Consider the following 24,090-nt stretch of genomic DNA (forward strand, 5'->3'; position numbering starts at 1 on the left):
TTTCCGCTCGTGGCCGTGCTTAACTTTTTCTCAGAGACAGGTGGCCCATTAATCACATCCACGTTCATCATCGTGACATCCGGGACTGGTAGCAAGCAACAACTGATTAACTAACATGGTAAATAGAATAAAATCATCAAGATATCATTCTATTTTTGCTAGAACATGTTAAGCTTAGATTTCAACATAGAAACTTGCAAGGAAGAAAGAAAACGGATAAAGGACACGTACTCATAAAACCAGGTTAATTCAAGCAGTATCTCCAGCACATGGTTTTAGAATACAATCTGTTTTGTAACGGAATTTCATGCTCTCGTTATATTATTATATTCCTCCTTCTTGTAAGATGATAGAACACTGAAACGTTTCGAGATGTAACTTCTAGAAATAACGACTGTGATGTTAGCTTTTATTTATGTTTTGTATAAATTTTATCATTTTTTTTATTAATGCAAGTTATTAATATAAGTTATATTGCATGGGTTGAAAGTTTAAATTCTCAGATCTTGATTGAAGCAATTTTATATAAAAGAAATATTTAAGTCAGAGGTTTAAGAAATAATAAATCAGAAAAATCATACCCGACACAACCTCGGCCTACTCCCTCGCCCGTACATTGAGCCAATGGAAACACGACACACAGATAAAATACAGGGAGTAACAAGATTTTGTCCACGTGGATTTTATTTACAAGCCTACTATCTCTCGAAAGACGCCACAGCTGACGTGAAAGATGAAACAAGTCTTTATGTACACCAATCAGGATGCTAATGACTTGCCTAAGACCCAACAAAGAAGGAACTTAGTCTTTATATACAGAAGCTCGGCTAAGAATGTTCTGACTTTTAAAAAAAGAGGAACAAGCCAGCGCTACAGGATAAACAAGATGTTGCCATGGCAACCGAGTTAAGTTGGAATTTTCACTGATGATTCAAGCTTCTTCCGTGTTTTGGCGTTGTGATTTAATTTTGAAAAAAATAAAAAATATTATTTATATATATTTTTAAATAAAAATTACTTACAAAAAAAACAACTTTTTTACACAACACTCAACTAGGCCTCTATTCGAGGTTGTGCGCCACGCCCAACGACCTACTAGCCTTCCCTAACCTACATCCCCAACAAATAGCCTGAAACTTGAAGTTTAAACAAAAGATGATACGAATGGCATCACGCGTCTAAAAGAAATGTGGACCCGGCGATAAACTACCCAGGCGCAACTTTGTTAAAGGCATGTAAATAAAATAGTTATTTTTTTAAAATATTTTATTATTTAAAAATATATCAAAACAGTATATTTTTATTACAAATCACAATATTAAAAATATATAATTTTTTTTTTAAAAAAATCAAATTTGACTAAAACTCCGGGACAAATTAAGTCCCAAACAAGACCTAAATAAATCAGCATACAATTTCGGCTATTAACGACATGAAATGTAAACTGCCAGTTAACTCATGATTTCTAAATTAGCAAGTAATTGTAGGTATATTGCCGTATGAATTTTTCATTTGAAATGATTTACACTCTACATTAAGTACAGAGGCCCATAATGCAGGGCAAAAAATTAATGAATTAGAAAGCGTTCTGCGCGCTTCTTTTGATATAAAAAATTACAAGTACACAAAAAATGGAACCTGGAAGAACCATCCCTCTGACTGTAGACCAACCACGAGTATACACCTGTCCTACACAATTACATGTTGGCTCGATGTCAACATGTTGAGCATGGTGTGGTGGTTAGCCAAAATGAAAACCACTGAAGGAACTGCTTGAAAGATTTGGCAGCTTGAGAGCTGCATAAACACCAGCTGCAAGAGCACACACAGAAGCCAGAACAAACGCTGGTATATTTCCTCCACCAAATAGCGCATCCCATGGACCGGCACCAATGGATACAATCATCTAACAGATCAACAATGCACATGAAAATCAACTTTGACTGAATTAACTAGAATAAAACTGAGACAGAAAGTGGAATAACAGAAGATTCTGAATAACAGAGAAGAAGCAAGAATGTTTTAGTGTCATGGAAAGTGTATGCACGTTACAGTTCATCAATCAAATGTACAATAACCTAACACGGCTTAGTATCAATAGCGCACCGAAAGACAAAACTGACACATGGTTACAGCATATACTAAAAGCCAACAAAAATACTTGAGTCCAGTAGAAAAGGTGATGTTGGTTCATTATTATCAGAGAAATAGCTTCATCCCAAAGGCATTGAAACCAGTAAAACAAAAAGATACATAATGTGTTCATCTACCTGTGGAATAACTATTGCAAGATTGAGAACTCCTATAGCCAATCCTGAAACGTGGCAAAGAAAGAAAGAATCAGGATTATCTGGTAAAACAATAGCCATATTAAGAATTAAAAATAATTGCCAGATAAAGTACATATCTATACAAACCTTGCCCACCACCAGTATCAGCAGTCAGCTCTGCTGTGACAGAAAATGGAACACTATAGGTAATCTGCAGCAAACAAACAATTACTGCATGCTTTTGAGGGAAGAAATTAAAAAATAGTGTTAATCTACTAGAACAAGAACATACAGCAAGAGGAAATCCAAGAAGAGCAAATACAATCAAGGAAGCTATCCTGATTGGCGCATTCCCTCCAATTACATGCTGGATTCCTTCAGAATATTCACCTACTGATATCAAACTAATAATAGCCGTGCCTGCCATGCAGACAAATACAATAAAATTGCTCATTGCCCATACAAGCCTTGACCCCAACTTCTGACACATTGGCTCAATCAAGAACGAACTAATGCCAAGAACCACCTGTACCATAACAGAACATGAGAAAAATAGTTGTTGAGATAATCAAGATACTTCAATTATTGCAAAGCACAACGCTAGAAGTTATGGGATAAGTGTCTTTAGGTAATTTGGAATGAGTCTCTTAACATCCAGTTCACGTATGTCAATTGGCTTCAAGGTTTTTTTTTTTTCCTCTCTCATGACTTTTGTAATTTTTTTTGCCTTCTTTTTCCCTGATTGTCTCTTAACTTCTGTGATTTCTTAGGTCCATTCAGTCAAAGCGTTAGTTTTGCAAGTCCCAGTTCATGTGATGGTATTTAACAAAATAGAAACTATCAATGCTCAATTCTGAGTTCTTACAGAATTCAACAGCAAACCAAATGCACCTTCTCTGACTCCTTGATCATACAACTTCACTTCATTAGAAGTCCCCTTTGGATCTCCATGATAAACTTCTCTTCCCATCCAATCCGTATCAAAAAGAAAGAAGGGGAACCATGACAACTGCATGTAAAATCATAATTGCAATGAAAATAAGCACAAATAAATTAAGGAAAGAGTGCATTAAGTAACCATTACAGGATCAGGGAATACATGTATTCTCGATAGAGTTTGGACTAAAGGAAATCAGAAGGGAACATGAAGTCCTGGAAATAACAATACAGGGTTAGCGAAGTGCTTACCCAAGTTAAAGCCATGACAAGAAGCACTGAATGCATTCCAGGAGGTAGATGCCTTAAACTGGTTAATAAATTGACCATCACAGCTCCTGGGCCATCACTGAAATTTTCATTTTGACCCCCAACAGAGTTGGCATGGTTTGAATTCATACTCGGTTCATAGTCATGGTCGGTGCTGTTCCCACTCATATTGCCAATACCAGGCGTGTGAAACTCAGATTTTGAAAGTTCATGGCCGTTTTGTTGTGGATCATTCAACAATGGAGCAGAATCTGATAAATGGCGTGGTTGATTAACATTTAGTGGAACCTCATCCGCAAAATATAGAGTCACAAGAGTACAAAACAGGAGGAAGACCTGCACAAATTTCATCCAAATTTATGTTCATCTCCTGTCAGTGTAGCTGTGTACGTAATTTGTATCCAGATCGTAAAGAGACCAGCAGCATGGAGACTAACTTTGCTTAAACAATATAAATAAATAATTCTAGTAGGACTTTGCATCTTTGAGAAATCAATTAAACTTGGGCATCCTTCTATATAATTGCAGTCTGCAACATCTTCTGCATGTGAAGAACTTGTACCAAACTTGGTGATTTTGTATCCAGCAATAGAATGGAAAATCCCCCATCATCTATGATTTATAGACTTTTTGTGTTGTTGTTATCAAAAACACTTTGGGGTGAGTGGGACTCCTGTAAGAGCTCTCTACCCAGTATCCACTGCTCACACAAATCATACTACTAAGTACTGAATTTGTTCAAAACTGACTGCATCAAGGGTACAGGTTTCCAAGAAAAGTGCAAAAGGTTCATTCCATCCTGGTCATTGATACTGATCAGTGATAAGAGAAATTTGTTTCATTTCTATTGTCCCAAGCCAAGAATTGCACATACACAAGCACATGTTCCTTGGTGTCGAAACATCCCCTGGGAATGAGGGATTCCATGATATTTCTAACTGGCTTATTGTGCTTCTGAATCACCCACTCTTGATATTATTTTGAGGCATTCCTATATTCCATATTTAAACCTCTTCAAACAGGACTTGTTGCAATTGATTTAATGATTCATATAGGACATGCTCTGTAAGAATTAAATCATTGGGGAGAAATAGATCAGTAAAACAACATTAGTCACAAATACTCTTCCCTAGAGGTACTCTTAGGCAACTAGTCCCCTAGGAGTATTTAGCCTTGCAAAATGGTCCTGATTCACATGTGATTCTATGTGCCTTGTGCTATTGTTTTCAAAATGTGAGCTAGTCATCTATGAGTAACGTAGAACAAAAGGAAATTGAAAAGGATAAACAAGAGGAATCCACCCTGCACAAGGAATGCACCTCAATACAAATTAGAGGAAAAAATCTCAAAGTTGAAACAGAAATCCTCATTGATTGCCATAAAATAGCATCTCTTATACATGAGATATGTGCATTTATACAAGGGCACCATAACCCTAAAGATTCAAATTCAAAGTAGGAAAGAAAAATAAAAACTCTCTACTAAGACTAATAATAACAAAATCCTACTTATCACTAACTATTCTAAGAAGATTTTCCTAAAGAAAGTAAAATTCTTAAACTAGTGAAGTTCCAAATAAATTGATAATAATCCTTCTAGCACTGCATCAAACAATCATTGAACTGTGGTCATATCTCAAAGGGTCTCCCATTGCATTTGTACTATTGTATTCCATTTAGATTTCAATTTATATATTGCTTTGTATTTTATCAATATTTTAATTTTAATTTGCGTAGTGTATATGATATATGAACTGATATAGCTAATCCAAAGTATAATAGACGGGAAAGTGCATCCCACTTTCACTTCAGTGACAAGGTTTAAAATTTGAAGCCACGGTATTGTGCTTTGTTCCTAGGATCATTTATTCCATTGGTTTAGTGATGGTGTGGAGGGGAGCGAGAGAGAGATGCAACCATGAAATTTCATATATAATTTTCCTGCCAAATTGCCAACTGAAAGTCTTAAAGCTTTTGCTAATGCAAACCATGACACAAATGTTAAAATTTGGGCATCTATTGCCAAAGTGACTTAAATGGTCCAAATAACAAAGTGCATACATTTGACCCTAATAAAATTTATGCCATGAACCTTGAGATTGCTTTGGCAGTCCTTTTCTTTCTCATTTCTTTCTTGAAGGTCTAGAAAGCTGCACACAATAGAGTTTACCCACTCCTTCCCAAGAAGAAAAATGTGTATCGTTTTCCTTTCTACGAAGACATTGGATCTAGAAGAAAAATGCTTGGCTTGATTTCATGAGGAAATCTACGCTAACATGAGACAAAAAGGATGGTTTTTCTAAAGAGATCAGGTTAAGAAATATTTTATGCTAAAGTCCAATATTGGAATAATTTCAGAAATTTTACTTGACTCATGAACTTGCAAAGGAAAAAGTTTGGAGGACCAAGCATATATTAAATCAATTCTTTCAAATCAACAAAAAAAAAATGTTGTAGGAGATAATGAGGTGTAAGCATAAAAAGAATAGGCAATACAGATGTAACATCGCAAGCAATTTACATGTACCAAAACAATAGCATGACAGAGTATTGACCTAGATGCAAGGATAAATTAACTCACTACTGCTACGAGAAATGCTGCTTTAAGATTTCCGCAAGCTTCACAACAAGCTCTATTCATCAAGAAAGGAAACCATCTGCTTAGAATAGAAGCATTAGACACACCAATCAACTTAATATCCAGCTGTATAAGCTAGTGATGATAGAATAAAATTTAATAGAGAAGGAGTTGAATAAGACAAGGCGGCATTCAGGTCATACAATATCAAAGGTCAGTTACAATAATAATGAAAAATAGGATAGGAGGAAATTTAGAGCACATGTATATTCATTAGCATAACAGGTCATGTTTACTTTCAGAAAATAGTTTTGTAATTTCCATCTCTAGTTTTCTCAATAATTCTAATAAGATTTTCCATGGAAATCAAGATGTTTATTAAGCACAATTTTTCCAAAAAAACAAAGGGCTTTGTTTGGCTTATATTAAAAATAATAAGAGAAATGAACATAAAAAAGAAGGTGAACCAAACAAAGCCCTAGTATTTTATGATAGTTTGAGAAAACAACTTTTTGATGTTTTTTAGTTTTCTAAACAACTGGAGAAATAGAAAACACGGGTACCCAAGAAAACAGATTTCATTTTCATTTAACAAACCTGTTTTCTATAGTTTTCTATTTCCTATAATTTTTTTCTAGAAAATTGGAAAACTTTCCACAGGTAAACACGAAAATTTTCACCTGCTCCAACTCCCACTAGCACCAGCTGAAAATCCTAAAATGTTTCCAACAGCCATCCATGAGCAAAATACAGCATTTGATATATTGTGTTGATCAGGACCTAAAACAAAGTAAACAGTTCATCTAGTTAGGTTTCGCATTAACAACCCTCGTTCACGTAGCGCTAAGAATCTGTTGTTAAATAATAAATGTACAGAAGTTGGAATGTAGCAGGTTCCATTAGGAGTTGAACAAAATAATAAAGTTCATTAGAAACAAAGACAAAATGGCACCTGATAAATCAGCCAGAAGTGCACGGGCTGGTCCCTAAAAAAACAAAAAGAAACTCATTCTTTACTAGGATGTGCAGATGGTGCCATGGTGATTGATCATTACAATTTCTCAACATACTTTCCATACAGCAGTGATAAGGAAGCTCAAAATAGTCATGACAGTATGCCATACCTGCACTGTATTGTTAGCAAGATCCAGCATCCAGAAGCCAATAACAAAGACAAAAGCCGCCCTCATTCGAGTGCCCTTGAATTTACTTCAGTTCCATAGATAAGTAGACAAGTCTTAAAACAATATTCATGAAATAAAATATAACTAAAGTGAAGGCAGCAGAAACCTGCAATGCTCCTCTGTATCCCCTAACAAATATCCAATGTCTGCTGAAAATCCGATTATTATCACCTAGATTTACAAGATTTAGTTTTGATCATGAAGTTATAGTAGCAATTAGCAATATTAGAAACTATGATAAAAATTAGATTCAATAGCACTTACAGCAAGAGAGATCATTAGTGCTCCTGCAAGAATAAATGGGCGTCTTCTTCCAAATTTTGAAGAGCATTTATCACTCCAAATACCAACGCAAGGTTGAACCTGAGAGGCAAAACCCCAATAACTGATGCAAGCCTAAATTAAATGTTCATGAAATTGAAGAAACAAGTAACTACTTGTAGCGAGCATAATTTATAACTACATAACATCATCAGTGAACACAGTATAAGTATGATTTTTTCTCTTGAAATGCCATGAAAACTACTGGAATCAAGTCAGCTCTAATAATTAATTGATTGATTAATGAGTAAGTAAAATCTCCCCAAGAAGTTCCGTCGTCTGACCAACTCAAATTCATCCAAAGGCATATTCCAAATGCAAACACCTTTCATGCATGATGCGAAGTAGATGAATAAACTAAACTAGATTCCGGTTTGATCAGCTGATTCAGATATCTCAATCAAACAAAAAGATGATAAGGCATCATGACCTACCACGAGGCCTGTAATAGGACCGCAGAGCCAAATGAAGGATGAAAAAGCATGTCCTATCCCAAGTGTCTGCAACAAAAATCCCCCCAAGTACTAGTTAGTATAAATAGAGAAATGCAGTAGTTGCAAGACGAGATGATGGAGTTGCCTGAATATAGGGAGTGAGGAGAGAGAGCTGCAAGGCCCAGCCGAATTGAACGCCAGCGGCCACCGTACAGCTGAGAACAAGAGTGGTGAAGCTTATTTGATGTTTGGTGGTTTGAGATCTGAAATCTCCATTAGAATTAGGATTAAGCGGAGACTGGATTCGAGGAGGAGGAGGAGGAGGAGGAGAAGGAGAAGGAGACGACTCCACTTCCATGCTCACCATCTCTACCTCTATCTCCTTCTTAAGTTTCCGGTACGGTACCCGAATCGGTGCCGACTCCATCTTCTTCTACCAACAATTACGCATTCAATTTTAGAATAACTTGGATTATTTATTAGATCTGCTATTAGAGAGGGAGAGGATCAAATTTGGGCGGGTGAAGAGGGATTTCCGGGGTGTCGGTCTAACTTCCAACGATTAGGATCCAGCGCCGGGTTTATGTAGCCAGGATTAGGAGGAGGACGAGTGTCGAGTTATAAAACATGGAGTAGCATCGAAGTATGGTGCACTGCAAACTTTCCATCAGTTTCCCCGCTGATTTTAAATTTGACCTTGTCAGCTGCTGTAAGTTGTAACCCTGTTTCCTTTTTCTTTTTTTCTCCCCTTCTCTCCCCGAGTTGTTTTTAAGACGTTAAACATAAAATTATGTTAAGTGTGATATTTTGCATCAATTAATTTTTTTTCATTGGAAGGTTTGTAACGGCAAATTTTTATCTGAGCACCTTTGCCCTATTTATTAGACATATCAGGTAGCTAGTTATTAGATGATTTGCACATGGTACATTATCGGATCAGATTTTTTTAATATAAAAAATATATTTAAACATTGCTAACAAGTTGTAATAGAAAAATATTTAATTAAGTTCTTAATATTGCTGAAATGTTAATTGATTAACTTAACAAATCTAAAAATTATGTAAATAAATAGTTTGATTCCAAGAAAAATTAGAATAATATTTTTTTTAATATTAAATTAACAATATATTGAATTAACCCGAATTAACCTGCAAATTCACGACTTGGATAATAAAAGGTTAATAACTCTATAAAAAACAAATTGAAATAAATTATGAAATACAATTCTGAACTAACCTAATATTTAATAATAAAATTTTAAAAAAATCCAGTAAAAAAAATATAAAAAACGACTCGAAATCAATCCGAGTTAATATGTTAAGCTTACAATTTGGGTTATGTAACCAGGACAACCTTATAAAAGCAAACTAAAACAAGTTATAAAACTCAATTCTCAATTAACTCAATATTAAATGATAAAATAAAAAAAAAATAACCTCAATCATCTCAGGTTAACCCGTTAAATCCATAATCCGGATCACAAGACTAGGATAAATCCATAGAAAACAAATTGAATAAATTATAAAATTTTATTTTCAATAAATCTAATATTAAAAGATAAAATTAAAATAAAAAAATAAAAAACTAAAGCAATATTCTAGGTACAGTAGTATTTTGTATTTTACGAGATAAACAGTAAAATCATTTCTTGATGATAATAGAATTGATGTTTATATTGTTTTTTAAGTGAAAGTCGCGAGTTGCCAAAATTTGACTAATTGAGTATTTATATTGATTTTTCTCCTCGTCTAAACTTCAACCATTAATTTCAAAATACATGGATTCTCTTTAGAAGTATGGATTTTATTTGTATTTTGCAATAGAAGAGAATTTTATTTAAATACAAAGAAATGAGTGGATAAAAAGGTGGTATAGTGAATGGGATCAGCAGAGGGGAAGATTTATTCGATTTATTTGTATTTTGCAATATAAACTCTTTGATAGAAAAAAAATACAGGAATTCAAATAAATAAAAAAGAATAAAAATATTTTAACCAACTCCCCTTATAAGAATGCTTGTACTGGCTTGAGCTTCACTAATTCCAAGTCTCGTAACGATTTCAACTCAGGTGCACATTCGCCACTCTTTATCTTCTGCTGATCAACACGTTTGATGATGACAACAAAACTTAAAACTCAGATTGCATCAATCAAAGAGCTCATATAACCAATAACTAAGTAATTACAGTTGAATAGGACATCTATGCTACTACAACAAGATGCAGCCAGGTTTAAGCCAAGCTGTAAAACCTTCTACGACCCTCTTTCGGTACAAAAAGTGATAGTATCTGTGTTTCTAATCCAAAAGTGCACACACCCACATTGGATTTTACAAGAACAAAATACAGGAGCAAATAAAAAAAGAATTTACAAATAACTATCTGCTTATCGTAATCGTGGAGATTGGTGGTGGGATGGCAGCGGGGAGGCACCGGCCGTTTGAATCACAGGAGAACGATGGTGTCTCATTGGGGACCGTCGGACAGGACTCTGAACTGCTGCTTGATGCTCTAATTGGATGTTTTTTGCTGCACCTTTTGGGGATTCAATTTGCTCCAGTGTTGCTAATACTTCTGACATTCGAGGCCTGACTTTAGCTTCAGTGCTTAGGCACTGTAAAGCCAGGTTAGCAGCCATGAAGGCTCCTTTCTGAGGATATTGTCCCCCCAATTTGGTGTCCATAATTCGGAATAATTTCCTCTTGTCACCCAGATACGGTTTCACCCAGTCTACCAGATTCTGCTCCACACCCACCTTAGATTTATCAACAGCACGTCGCCCAGACAGTAATTCCAGCAATACAACCCCGAAGCTGTATACATCACTTTTGGCTGTCAACCGACCTGTCCAGAAATGGAAGCTTTGTTACACACAAACATGACATAGGAATTCCCTGAGCAAGAAATATTTAAAAACATGCATGCACAAGATCAGTTCCAAGTGAACACTAAAGATGTTGAACATAGATACACTCATGTTAGATAATGAAATACAGCCGTTTTCAACAACTATGTTTAAATGAAGCAGTGCTTTACTGTAATGAGCTCTCATAACCGATGCTAATGATATGCCTGTAAACCAGTTATAGTCCCACCAAAGGGAGCCATTCATCATTTTTTGCATATAGTTGCTGTTTCAAAGATTTGACCCCACTCAAACATGCAAATATACAAAGAAAGAGAGCTTAGTCCCTTTGAAGCTTGGATCTTTTCAGGTAATAGCCAGGCTTCTTATCCGGGGATAGTGACATGGCATTTTTACTTAATGTCAACTGACCAATCATTTTCTCTAACCATCAAGCTTTCCCCCCAATTGGACAATAGAAAGAAACCCGGTCATTACAGAAGAGGCCTGACCTAGAAGGGGGGAGAAGCATCAGCATGGTCATCAGAGATAAGAATGGCTAAAATGGTCTAGCATAAATAATAGCAAAACAATCAGACGCCTTACTGTTTTATCACAAATACTAACCTAGTTCAGAAGCACAATGGCAAGAGATTAACATAAATCATTACTGGTTTCAAAAGTGGAAGGAAACAGCAATAGCCCTTAATTAGGACAGGCATTTTACAGACCTGTAGCAACGTATTCAGGTGCTGCATAACCATGAGTACCCATAACTTGAGTGGACACATGAGTCCGATCACCAGTAGGGCCTGCCTTGGCCAAACCAAAATCAGAAAGTTTTGCATTAAATTCCTGCAAACCAATGCATCGTTAGCAATGGAAATTTATTAAATCCAACGGGATGACATTACTGGTACAGGCTAGTGACAAGGAGAAATTATATTCTTTTTTCTAAAGAAACAAAAATACTAATTCATGCCCTTATTAAGCATACCGCATCTAGTAGAATATTAGATGCCTTGAAGTCACGGTATATGACTTGTGATTTTGCATCATGAAGAAAAGAGAGTCCTCTGGCAGCACCTATGGCCACTTTGATTCTTATCGCCCATGAAAGTGGCTGCGGTCCTCCTATAAAACAATATACAGAATTGAAGGTTACCAAGTTTTCATAGTTGCACGCACAAGGACTTCCATAATTTCCAGATATTGTTACTTGTTAGCTTGTTTATGACAATAGGACAGGGAAAGTCATGGTAAAATCTCATAAGAGATATATAAAAAAAATTGTGAAATTGTCTGAGCATCACAGCTTGCATCAAAATCTTGGGAAATAGGAATAGATGTGAAATTAAAATGCAAACGAAACAACTTTCTTCACTTAAGGTGGCTCAAGAAGTCTTCCAAAAAAAACTACACATGACACTTTGGCACCTATTATCATAAAATCACGATAGCAAAAACCCAAGTCTGAATCAAGGTTTTAGTGATTGCGCCTGTTTAAAGATATAGACTATGCGAACCCATATCACATAGAAGTTTCAAATCCCCGTACCTCAGATATTCATATGGGCAGCCAACTCGTCCTTGATCCCCAGGGAAATATTGGGAGTGTATGATATCCATTCAAATGAGGAATGTCCTAAGAAACTTTGGCGAATCACAGTCCCTGACTCATCCTTGTTGCTAACATGGAAACATATCCGTAAAGGTGAGTGGCTGGTAACTTATGCCTAACAGTTATTGATTGTATAGCCTATGATTCATTGACAACTGAAGAACTATAGCGTGAATGGAGAAACCTGATTTCATTTGCTAGACAGTGTCTCCAATTCAATGTGGCTGGTATTAACCAAAAGAGTCAGTCTGAGATAGATATGAGAAAAAAGGACATAACTAGCCTCATATCTGGCTGTATATCTAACAGAGGAAACAAAAAATTGTGGTCCTAAATTTTTGTCATTTTATTCCCCATGGAAGCAAACAAACTAATTCACCGCACAAGATAAACAGATTCATTTATTTCTATTCCATGAACTAAAACAAAAGAGGGGGAAAGGTTGTTAATTTCTATTTCTCAGCAACCACAAAGCATAGGGGTCAAGTTTTCAAGTACAAGCATTACAAGCATATAGGTGGACAAGTTATAGCACACGAGGCTTCCCAAATTAATTATTTGCATTGGATTACTTACTTCTGAACAGATGATTCTCTAAGCTCCCTTTAGGCATGAACTCATAGACCAGAAGCCGGTTCTCGCCTTCCAAGCAGTATCCAATCAATTTAACCAGATTTGGATGATGAAGTTGGCCGAGATAATTAACTTCTGTCTGATACCAGCCAGCTATTAGTATGTAAGGAATCGACACTTCAATTTGAAAAACTACCAAATTTAATAAAAGAAAAAACCTACCAACCACTCCTTGTGGCCTTGGAAACCTTCAGGTTTAAGCTTCTTGACAGCAACAACCATTCCCGATCCAGGCCTTGCAGCAGTAAGAGTGTGTTCATCAATCCATCCTTTGAAAACATAGCCAAAGCCACCTTCACCCAGAAGACTGTCGGGACGGAAGTTTCTGGTAGCATTTTTTAGCTCATTGAATGTGAAAGCTTTTAAATTTGGCGATGACAATATTTCACCTTCACTCCTTGGTGTAGGAAGACATTCACTGCTCCTTCCACTGTACGATGGGATTGTCAGACTAGAAGGAACTGAAGAATGGCTGGTTCGGCTGGAAATTCTTGAGGCTCCTGGTAGTAGCAAGAGATGAACAAATCAAGATTTTACTGGTGTGGTATATATATACCTATACAATATGTTTATCAATCTCCAGCATTGCACCCATCAAAACTACACAGGCTGTCAAGGCTAATAAAACAATTAAGTGCTTTGAGCTTCTAATTGAAATCCTTGGACAGTACAGTATGCTTTCCAACGATGACATTATAAATATTTAAACTGTACAAAACAGCTCGAAAACAAAAAAAAATCTTTCACGTATATTAACAGCACATATCCCTTTTGACTCTATCGTTCAGAAGGTGAATTGTTTGCAATTACAATGTGCTTCAAAATAACTACGAGGAAGAAGAAGGAAAAAAAGGGAATGCTAATTAGCACAATTTAAGTGCAAAGCCTTATCTCATTCTACGTGGATCCTACCTTCGCTGTTGTAATGGCACGAAGTAAACACGCACAGTTATCAAGTTGGACAGAGTCACTTAAATTCATTTATCACCGTTCTTCACGGTGATTGTACTCTAGTCAGCCAACCAAAATCATATGCAAATGTTCCAAATCACAGGAATAGGACACAAAGTTGCTTCTTAAAAGAAAGATCACACACATTAAAATGACGAGAACCATCCGCATCGAATTATCCTAAAGTAGACGAAGAACCCAAAAGTGAAAAAACAGCAAATAACATTAGGGTTCACTTCGAATACTAATCAAGCACAACAGAATTGATAAGACAAAAGTTATATATAACACAGAAAGCTTAACAGGGTTATTTTCTTTTTGCTTCAAAAACGGTAAGCCAAAAGCAGTTGCGGGTAACAACTGAATGAATCTGAGCTGGAAAAAAAAAAGGGCAAATCCAAGAAAGCTAGAAGATGCAACGACAGTAAAGCTAGAAAAACAAAATGCAAAGGTGTTGTTACCAGGATTATGTGAGCTCTGGGTGGAATCTACTTTAGCAGAAGAAGAATCTAAGCAGTTGCCCATCTGGTAAATCAAAGCAAAGCAAGCAACCGTTATTTCCCCTTTGCCTTCTTCTTGTCCTGGTGTTTTAGTAACAAAAACAAAGAAGTAACCACCATATCATATCACATGATAATAAAATGAAGATGAAGACTTGTAAGTGGTTTATTTTTGAGTTGGTAAAGTAAAAATACTAAAAAAAGAATATTACTATAATAATATCTTGATTGATTCAAGGCAGATGGAGATGTAAGAAATTCAATTAGTTCTTGAAAGAGATAATAAGAAAGAAGAAAGGAATTACCTTAAAAAATTCTAAAACAAAAGGAAAGGGGACGACGTGTTGTTATTGAGGACTGCGGAGGAAGAAGAAAAGAGAAGAAAGAGTCCGTCCCTTGGTGCCCGCTTGCTAATGCTTGTTGTGTTGTGGGCACGAGCTGTACAAAAACGTGAGCCGTTCACCAATGACGTGTATGCCACCATGACCTTCCTTCCGCTTTCCTTTCTCTGTAATTCACTTCAAGGCACACCCCCTTGCTTTTATTATACTCCTCACATCCATGATATCATTCGGTATTCTCCAAATTCTCTGAAAATAAAATAAAATTATTCATTACGCTCGATCCATAACAAAAAAAACCTAGATGATAAAAAAAAAAAAAAAACAAGCACATACATCTAAAATAATTCAAGATTTAATAAAAATATAGTTTTAATTTTAAATAAAAATAATTAAAATGATATTTTTTAAAAAATATAAAATATAAATTAAATTAATTCAGTTAATCTGTTAAAATCTCTATCTTAATTTACGGATAAATCAAACTAGAATATATTATAAATATCAATTCTAAATAAATAAAATATTTTAAAAAATAAAAATTATTAAGATAATAATATATTGATTATTAAAGACTTTATGGTTTAAATTTTTTAGATATATTAAAAAAAAAAAAAAATAATAATAGATGATAAGATTGGAAGAAGAAAACGTTAAAAGGAAAAAAAATAAGAAAAAAAAATAATAAATGAAGATATTTGATATTTCAATATAAAATCCAGTTATGTTTAATAATTTTATTTATTTTTATAATTTTTTTATTTAAAAAAATAATTATTCGTTTTAATAAAATAATGTTTACCCAATAATATTTTTTTACTTTATCATTTAAAATATTATGAAATGATTATCTCATGTTTATATTTAATTAATTAATTTAATATAATTTAAAAAATATTTCTTAAAATAACTAAGTTTAAAAATTAGAGAGAAAAAAAAAAAATAGGCTAATTTGAGTTATTTTTAAAATTAATAAAAAAATATTATAGAAATGAAATAAAAATTCAATTGAGCTCGATCTCCCATGTTAGTGATGAGAGTAGAACAAGTCAGCATCCCTTGAACGCTAATATTTTCTGACAGATTTCAACGTATTTGAAAGATTCTCAAACTTTCAAAAGAACAGTTGCAGAGACGGCCATGGGATGCTCCGCAGGTTCAGCCACCGTCAGTTGATCGGGAACGAATCATCAACATCTTGAAGTGACCATTCCTTAACAAGGAGATTTGTGGATGACTTCAAGAGGCACTGTTACAAGTGGAAAGAAAACTGCCGCATGCATGCTTTAAAAAATTAAAACAGCGTGAAATAAATTTTTTTTAACAAGTAAATTCTAGAAAAAAAAATTATTTTTTGATATTTGATAGTATAATAAAAAATAAGTTGAAAAATATTTTCCAGTATTTAGTTGTGTCATGAAAAATAAACTGGAAAATAACTTATTAATATTTTATTTTTTTCAAGTTTATTAAAATAATGAGAAACAAATCTTACAAATTAAAAAGTTGAAGGAAAATAACAATTTTAAAAAAATATATAATTTCATAAATTATTTCAAATAAAATAAATAATAATCAAAATAATAGAGATCAAATCTAAAAAAAAAAAAATTTAAAATAAAAAATTAAAATAATAATAATAATATTTCATAAATTATTTCAAATAAAATAAGTAAAAAATTTAATAAATAAAAAATTTCAATTAAAAAATAATAAAAAAAAGCAAATAATAATTATAAAAATGAGACCAAAATTAATATAAAAATTAAATTTTAAGGGATGAAATTGAAGAAAAAAATATATTCAAAAAAATATATATATAGTAATCAAAAGTTTGAGGACTAAATTTGATATAATTAGAAAATAATATGATATTTTTAAATTTTTCACAACTTCTAAAAAAGTGTTTTCTGTCCAAAATAAAAGGAAAATATTTTTCTGAAAATCAAGCCAAATTTTTTTTTTTAATTAAAAAGTATTTTTTATTGATCAACCTTTTTAATGACAAAAAAACACATACAAATTTTAAAAGTAATTTTTAAGAAATTATTTTTTGTGAAATAAACACAACATAAAAAAAAAAAAAAAAAAAAAAAAAAAACAAGAAAGAAAGAAAAAATAGCTTTCGTGCCGAAAAGCCAATGTTAAAAATCATTTTTGACATCAGCACATCAAAACGATCCAAAAAGTACAAACCGGAAATTTGACGAAACGCAGTTACAAACGCAATCACTCTCTTCCTCAGCACGTCAACCAATACCAATCACCTCTTGCTATCAATCATGATCCGTAAACTGGGCCAGGTAATGTTGCAAGAAAAATGATTAGCTTTCAAAAAATAAAAAATTATAACGTCTATTTGCATGAAACAATTGTTTATATAGCTTCCATCGCTCTGCTCCCTACTCCTTTGGCTCCGAGAAAGATAAGAAGCTTTTTTATCCCTCTCATAGAGATTGTGCCCAACTTCATAAGAAATAAAATAAAATAAAATTATCGCTTGATCTTCAGAGCTTGCCCTGTAAACCTAATTAAGCAGTTGCAGAGTCGTCCCTTGAGCTATCTCGAAGACTCAACCTGCAGCCCTTTAAGCAGTTGCAAAGTCAGACCGGTTAAAGTTCCTTTTCTTTTCTTTTATTTTGTGCGAAGATTGACTTAATTATACATGAATTAGTCAAAAAGAAAGATTGATAAAATCTTCTAAGATAATATTCCGTTCAAGGAGGAAAATGTTTACAGAATAAAGGAAAGGATGGTGGGATGGCCAATTAAATATTAAGGTGCCATAATTAGCCACCCATCGAAGCCGGGAACCTGACAACAATCTAAGCCATGAATCAGGGGATCAAGCAACAGGCTCGTTTCCATGTTCTAGCTCCTCGGCCTCGTCAACTAAAACAAAACTTAAAAAATTACACCATACATTCTAAATCAAATACAAACTTTAAAAGAATAAAAAAATAAAATCGTGCATGAGAAATGACATATCTTACTCTCTCCTGTACCAGTTTCTCTCTCCCTATAATCTTAATCTCTCTTCTTTTGATCTAAATCTGAACCATAAAAATAAAAAACTGTTTAATGCTCAAGTTTTTTTAAAAACCCTAAGAAAACCCAAGTGTATGTGCTTGCACTTGGTTGATGGGAGAGACTGTGGAGTGTGTCAAAGGAGATTTGGTTTAGCAGATTGGTTCAAGGCTGGAGCTCAAATCTCCTCAGAGGGTGGCCTTGATTGCCTTGGCAACCGTGGCCTCATTCATGCTCAGAGCATCGATCCTCGCATTTCAGGCTCAAGGCTGGAGCTCAAATTGACACTTCTGTTGAGAGTAGATAATATCCACTACATTTGCAGCAAGTCTATATATGTGCTAATATATATAGTTTGTGCTCTAATTAGAACCTCTCTTGTAGCTCGTCTGATGGAAATTGTTCTTGGGGACATCTACCCTTCTATACCTGGTTGGCTTATAATCTTAAAACTAATTAGATCTTGCTTTGCATGTATTGATAAATTATTATTGTTATTATTAGCAAGAACAAGGGACTGCTTACTTGAAGGGTTAAACAATTTATATGTTTCTAGGAAAAAGAAGCATTTTATAGTTTATGGAATAGGAATGCGTTGGGCATTCGAGGCTGGGAATTCACGCAACTGCAGATGTTACAAATTAAAAAACATTGCAAAAACGATTCATTTGCCAATGAAACTTCCTATGAAAACGCCTTGGTTTTTTTTTTTTTTTTTTTAATAATGAAAAAATAACCAGGCGATACAATATTTTTGAAGTAGCAAGAAAAATTTAGGATACATCTCTTAATTTGAATAGATTCAATAATTTTGATTAATTTAACAATATGATTAAGTAATTTGACTGCTTCTGTTGATCTTTCTGTCAATCATATCCACAGAAGCTCCATTATGACGAGCTAAAAAATAGTATTGGAGTAGTGAAAAGCACGACTCCATCCACCATATCCAGCCAGCTGAACAATAAGATTTTATGCTAATAATAAACATCAAATAATTGGGAGTGACAGGAATTTCGTCTCGGCAAGGTTTTGTTACAAGAATCAAGATATTAAACCAACATTACCATGGTATTTCATCAATCATACGAGAGGTGATATCCACAGCTCTAACCAATCCCATGATAAATCCTAAATTGTATAGCAGAACCCAAAAACTGATCAAGAGATTTAAACACCCGCCAATCACCACAAAGAAAAAAAGGCACCGATACCTAATTCTTTGGAGTATTAGTCATGGATGAGGATGCGGTTTTTGATATCTGAAAATGTCTTCACATCTGCTCCCCATAACCTGCTTACGCATATAAAGCAAGGATTATGACCCAAACCCAAACATCTTAAATGCTTCTGAAGTATCCATAATTAATGTAATTTTTCTTTTAAATTGGCCCAAATCGACCAGGGCTAGGGAAAGAATGAAATGCATATGCAAGACCAATAGGGGTGGCAATAATGCCATGTACCCATTTACCCATCTATATTTATCCGTTAAGGCACTAAAAGATAAATGGATATATGGGTAAGGTCTAGCCCGCCCACATTCATAAAAGTTTTATCGGATATGGTATGGCACCCACTCAACCCAGCTTAAAATCACAGCCTGAATTACAGATGGAGAGAAGCATGGGAGAGACACAGCTTTTATACTGTTTTCATTTTAGTCCTTGTCAAAAGCTTATTTTGGTTCATGTGTTTTACAAATAGCCTCAAGTGGGATTTATTTGGCCGTCATACTTTTAATTGCTAGATTTAGTTCCTGTACTATTTTTTCTTACATTTAGGTCCCTGCATCTCAAAAGGTTTACCTTCATTAAATATAGTTAAGCTTGGTCAAACCAGTCAGGTTTGGTCAGCCCAGTCATACATGGTTAATTGGTTATAATGGAAATTGCAAGAACTACTTATCCAATGAGAACAAATTAAAATGGGTTAAAGGGTATAGGTAGTCATTTGAAAAATAACCTAGTCAAAATGAATAAATGGGTGGAATATTTCGCAACCCGTTCATACCCTACCCATACCCGCCCATTTGCCATGTCTAATAAGACCATATAGTGCACTTACCAGCAAGCAATCCCAATGGCATTGGCCCCCTGCTTATCTGCCTTTAGATCGTCCCCAACATGCACTGCCTTGCCAGCCTCTACACTTGCTTCAACTACAAAAATGCCAAATACTTAGAAATGATGATTATTTCCCATCGTTTTCTTGTGTAAGGAGCAGAATAGTGGTTAAGGACTCTACCGTAGAAATTTTAAGGCGCATCCCACAACCACAAATAGACCAAATGGTCTTATATGACATACCTAAAGCAGCTTCGAATATCTTGGGATCTGGTTTTTCATATCCAACCTCAGAAGATATGATTAGAGAATCAAACCTGTGAAAAAGAAAAGAAAAGACAGCACATGTTTTAAATATAAGGATGTTCAATTCTTGATAAGCCCAGCCATCTCATTCCAGTTATCACACTCCAGCCATTTCCTATATGCTACCACAATTATTCACTCACAACTGGCAACAACAACAAAATGAGTTTCTAAAAGTTTCTTTTCCTCCAAGACTAATTCACAGCAAGTGCCAAAGCCTCAAGGACAGAGGGCTCAACATTGACTGCACAAGGGAAAGGATAAAAGAATTTAGATTACAAAGTACTCTAGAAAAAGGCAGGGAGTGCCATCAATGTTCTATTTACAAATGTAGGTCAGGTTGAGATGGAATTCTTTTGGGCCTTGTAAAGAGTATCAAGTCTGCCATCATTGTTGAATACCTCATTCATGAAGAGAGCTACTCAACTGTAAGAATACAGAAAAAAGAAAGAGGAAAAACAAATGCTTACAGTTCAATAACATTTAGGTCCTTCAATAGCTTCCTTAACCGGGTGTCGAAATTGGACACAACGACCACCTTAACTGCAACATTACTCACTGAGTTAGGAGTGGCAGTTCATTGTCAAAATCTGGTGGTTAACATTGTTTGTGGTGCTAGACAAAGGATAACAGTTAATTAATATAACCTCCAGCATCTTTGAGAAGGTACAGTGCTTCATAAGCTCCATCTGGAAGATACCAGGCTTCACCATTTGCAAAGTACTGAATAAAGAATCCAATGGAAGTTCAGATGAAAGCCTCTAAAATATCGACCAGATTAAATCATGACCTCCCCTATACTGTTTTCTGTTAAAAACAATTACTTGCACACTTTTGCTTCGGGTTTTATTAATGCCTAATAGAGGAGACCATGTTGTTTTTCAATGCACTAAAATCAAGAAAACTGAAGTTCCAGCACTAAAATTTTTGTTGACCAAAAGTTCAAGGATGTTCACTATGCTTTAGCCAAAATTATTTGCATTCCCATGGGTGATGGGAAGATAAGAACCACGCATGTGCACTTTCTTATAATCTGTTTTAACATTATGATAACTTCAGGCTGCTGTCATGAAAATGTTACCTTGTAGACTTCTTCAAAATAATCATTGTTGGTGGAACCAGTGGCTTCAGAAACAACAAGTTTCCAAAATGGCCGCCCATCCCCCTGTCAACACACAAGCAGAGAAGATGTTATAATGGGCTTCAATCAAAGCTTCCAATGTATCAAATAAATTGAAACTACTTTTAAGACAAGTAACAGAACAAAGAAAAGGGAGTGCAGGATATCTAATCAATGTGTTAAAGAAATGTGATGTGGTCTATCAAAATGAAAAAAAAAAAAACTTATCAAGAAATGATAACAGTCATAGCAATAAATTGTAGGTTTCAGATAGTAAAATGCAAATGCATGCTTTTCACTTCACACCGGACCTCCATGGTGGGAACATGTTTCACCAGTTTTAAGTTAGAATATTCTATATTTACCACTGAATATGAAAAGATTGGAAAGGTATATTTATTCGAAAATTTTAGTTGCCAACAAAATCAGAAGTTAGGGAGCCCTTTGGACAGCTATTTTTACTTTTTAAAAAACTTCAATAACATGCCAGCATTGGAGTGTTTATGAAACCAATGCATGCCACATAAAAATGCAGCAGAATCTGCCTTCATCTACATCTCGCTTTAATGAGTAAAACAGTCCAGCAGAACTACCGAAGCAGATAAAAAAGAATGATTGTGCATGAAGGAAACATAAGGTGTGGATAGCACTGATAATTCTCAGCATGTATCTAGATTACTGTATCTTTTTGCGGTTCATATTCAATATAATATATGTAGCATTTATTTGTTCAGAAAACATAAAGCAGAGAGAAACAACTAAATGATAGCACATAAAGCAGTCACAAACAACTTATTCAGGAACTAAATTAAGACACGGGACTTGCTAACTAAATGATAGCACAAAAAAAGAGCCGGAGCTGCTATATGGTATGGCTCGAAAGGAACATATGTAAAACACCAGGCAAAAACATCAAGAAGAGAGAAACAATGCTCCCAGTGAACTAAAGCAAATCAATGCAAGTTTTCTATCATTAAGAATAGAGAAGCAATGAACGACACACCCATTACAGAAAAGAAAAATGACCTGGTAACGGAGTTTTTCAGGCCATGGAGCAGCGAAAGCTCTTTTAAATCCTTGCTTTATATCAGCAGAACTCGCAGTTAGACCTGTAACCATGATAAGAGTCAGGTTGGAAAATAAATTGCAAGGAGAGCAGAGAAAAGAGTGGAGATCAAATTTTAATGACCAAGTACAGGATAGTATTACATAATACATAATCAGCCAAAAGCAGGGAAGCTAGCAATCCTTGAAGAAGAGATCAAGATCTCGTGTATAGCATTTATTTCACTCATACCAAGTGTTCCTATTTCCCAACCCTGTAAATCCATTTCAAATCCTCTACTTAAATATCAAACTATTGAGTGTTAAAAAGCCTATTTGTCTTTAAGGCCAAGCCTCGCTTTTCAAAAAAAAAAAAAAAAAAAATTAAAAAAATTAATTTTTCTAGTGTTTTTTTTTTTTTATCATTTTAATGTGATGTTAAAAATATATTTTAAAAAATAAAAAATATTATTTTGATGAAGCCTACCACAATTATAAACACTACCCAAATCCCCTGCTGCCAATCACTTTACTCTAATCCAGAAATAACATATTATCCCCAGCGTAAAATAATAGAAGTAATAGCATAAAAAGAAAGGGAAAAAACCATATTTTCTTCCAATGGAAGCGTAAGTTTCTTCAACAGGCTGTGTCAATTGCAAAAGGGTTCCACCAGCATCCAACAATAACGCATCATATGCTTTTTTAACACACTCTGTCGCCCCTGCAATGTGAAGAAACAAAGTGAATGAATCTGATCGGGTTATTGAAATAGTGTACCCATATATATATCTGTGTGTGTGTGTGTGCGCGCGCGCGCGTGTTGTAATAAATAAATAAAACACTAGTAGAAAGGAGGAGTGATCAGACCAGCAGAGTGGATGGGCATGGAAGAAGAGCTCGATAGCTTCAATTTGAGAGGTTTCAGAGCTTTAAACAATGCGTTCCCATGAGAGCATTTCGCGAAGCAAGCTTCCATTTGGCCACACAGCTAATTTTGGACGATAACTACAAGGAGTAGCGGGCTTTGCCTTTTCGATATTCATTCATTCATATATAATGCATTTTCCAAACTCTCCCGTCCCTTTTTATTTATGAATTTCCTTTCTTTCCAAAATGATTTCCTATCATCTTCTATTGTATGGTTTTAACTGCTAGTGACTTTGCTTATGCCCTCTCTCTCTTTTAAGCTTCCTTTACATTCTAATATTTTAGGCATAATTACCAAAATCTCCTTCTAAAATGATTTTTCTATCAAAACAAATCCGTCAAAATACTTTTGTACCGATGAAACCCCCAGACAGAATTTTTATTTTTAAAAAATTTAATATCTTAATATTTAATTTTCACTAGACACCACTAACCCGTTTGAGTTCTTCGTACGAAAAGATTCATTTGAAGTTTTATAAAACAAAAATATATTTGAACTAAGTTTATTTTTATTTTATTTTTTTCAAAATTTTTCATTGTTTTTTTTGCATATAAAACTAATAAAATAACTTAAATACTCTCTAAGATTATTTAAAAAATTGTTTGAAATTATAGTGATAATTTAAAATATTTTTAGTTAATAAATATATTAAAATAAAAAAAAATTATTTTTAATATTAGCATATTAAAACGATCTAAAAATATAAAAAAAAT

The 24,090-nt window shown here is 34.3% G+C and overlaps 3 protein-coding genes across 9 annotated transcripts in view; all 3 read right to left on the bottom strand.

Annotated features, from left to right (window-relative positions):
• The window catches only part of LOC118046554 (probable serine/threonine-protein kinase PBL3), a 49,217-nt gene extending 34,123 nt beyond the window's left edge, over window positions 1-15,094 (bottom strand). Inside the window, exons 1-8 of one of the 5 annotated variants that reach the window (XM_073412108.1) lie at window positions 14,848-15,094; window positions 14,504-14,623; window positions 13,254-13,591; window positions 13,035-13,170; window positions 11,835-11,971; window positions 11,569-11,692; window positions 11,270-11,344; window positions 10,698-10,836 (exon numbers count right to left, since the gene is read on the bottom strand). In XM_073412108.1, coding sequence (XP_073268209.1) covers window positions 11,289-11,344; window positions 11,569-11,692; window positions 11,835-11,971; window positions 13,035-13,170; window positions 13,254-13,591; window positions 14,504-14,567 — 855 coding nt within the window. In that variant the 5' untranslated portion in view covers window positions 14,568-14,623; window positions 14,848-15,094 and the 3' untranslated portion in view covers window positions 10,698-10,836; window positions 11,270-11,288. Of the gene's footprint in view, window positions 1-10,110; window positions 10,837-11,269; window positions 11,350-11,568; window positions 11,693-11,834; window positions 11,972-13,034; window positions 13,171-13,253; window positions 13,592-14,503; window positions 14,624-14,847 lie in introns of those variants that run through there. The other 4 variants (XM_073412107.1, XM_035055507.1, XM_035055506.2 and 1 more) reach the window with 4 other exon arrangements.
• Window positions 1,463-8,709, bottom strand: LOC118046555 (sucrose transport protein SUC3). Of its 2 annotated transcripts, none has more exons than XM_035055509.2 (14): window positions 8,138-8,709; window positions 7,993-8,058; window positions 7,502-7,600; window positions 7,344-7,408; window positions 7,178-7,262; window positions 7,006-7,039; window positions 6,734-6,833; window positions 6,057-6,132; window positions 3,459-3,812; window positions 3,136-3,279; window positions 2,563-2,796; window positions 2,418-2,481; window positions 2,271-2,314; window positions 1,463-1,906 (listed from the first exon to the last, which is right to left on the bottom strand). In XM_035055509.2, exons 1-14 carry the CDS (start codon window positions 8,417-8,419, stop codon window positions 1,742-1,744), a joined length of 1,812 nt encoding a protein of 603 aa, XP_034911400.1. In that variant the 5' UTR covers window positions 8,420-8,709; the 3' UTR covers window positions 1,463-1,741. The 2 variants fall into 2 exon arrangements, with proteins under 2 accessions (XP_034911400.1, XP_073268180.1); XM_073412079.1 differs by having other exon boundaries at window positions 7,502-7,622; window positions 8,138-8,279.
• Window positions 15,095-18,868: 3,774 nt separating the features above from the next.
• On the bottom strand, window positions 18,869-23,614 carry LOC118046553 (uncharacterized). Of its 2 annotated transcripts, none has more exons than XR_004687191.2 (9): window positions 23,317-23,614; window positions 23,054-23,170; window positions 22,429-22,511; window positions 21,364-21,447; window positions 20,930-21,005; window positions 20,753-20,825; window positions 20,158-20,293; window positions 19,978-20,071; window positions 18,869-19,204 (listed from the first exon to the last, which is right to left on the bottom strand). XR_004687191.2 is itself a non-coding variant. In XM_035055505.2 (9 exons), exons 1-9 carry the CDS (start codon window positions 23,423-23,425, stop codon window positions 19,141-19,143), a joined length of 774 nt encoding a protein of 257 aa, XP_034911396.1. In that variant the 5' UTR covers window positions 23,426-23,613; the 3' UTR covers window positions 18,869-19,140. The 2 variants fall into 2 exon arrangements, 1 of the variants encoding a protein (XP_034911396.1); XM_035055505.2 differs by having other exon boundaries at window positions 20,220-20,293; window positions 23,317-23,613.
• Between the last annotated feature and the right edge of the window lie 476 nt (window positions 23,615-24,090).

The sequence above is a fragment of the Populus alba genome, chromosome 10 (genome assembly GCF_005239225.2).
Source record: "Populus alba chromosome 10, ASM523922v2, whole genome shotgun sequence".
NCBI classification, from domain to species: Eukaryota; Viridiplantae; Streptophyta; class Magnoliopsida; order Malpighiales; family Salicaceae; genus Populus; species Populus alba.

Coding starts and splice junctions, on each gene's coding strand:
- LOC118046555 (XM_035055509.2), bottom strand. CDS start 8,419: ATGGAGTCGGCACCGATTCGGGTACCGTACCGGAAACTTAAGAAGGAG. Junction 3,813..6,056: donor CAGCATTTCTCGTAGCAGTA/GTGAGTTAATTT, acceptor AAATTTGTGCAG/GTCTTCCTCCTGTTTTGTAC. Junction 2,482..2,562: donor TTCTTGGATTTCCTCTTGCT/GTATGTTCTTGT, acceptor TGTTTGCTGCAG/ATTACCTATAGTGTTCCATT.
- LOC118046553 (XM_035055505.2), bottom strand. CDS start 23,425: ATGGAAGCTTGCTTCGCGAAATGCTCTCATGGGAACGCATTGTTTAAA. Junction 22,512..23,053: donor TTCCATTGGAAGAAAATATG/GTTTTTTCCCTT, acceptor TCATGGTTACAG/GTCTAACTGCGAGTTCTGCT. Junction 19,205..19,977: donor GCCATTGGGATTGCTTGCTG/GTAAGTGCACTA, acceptor ATGCGTAAGCAG/GTTATGGGGAGCAGATGTGA.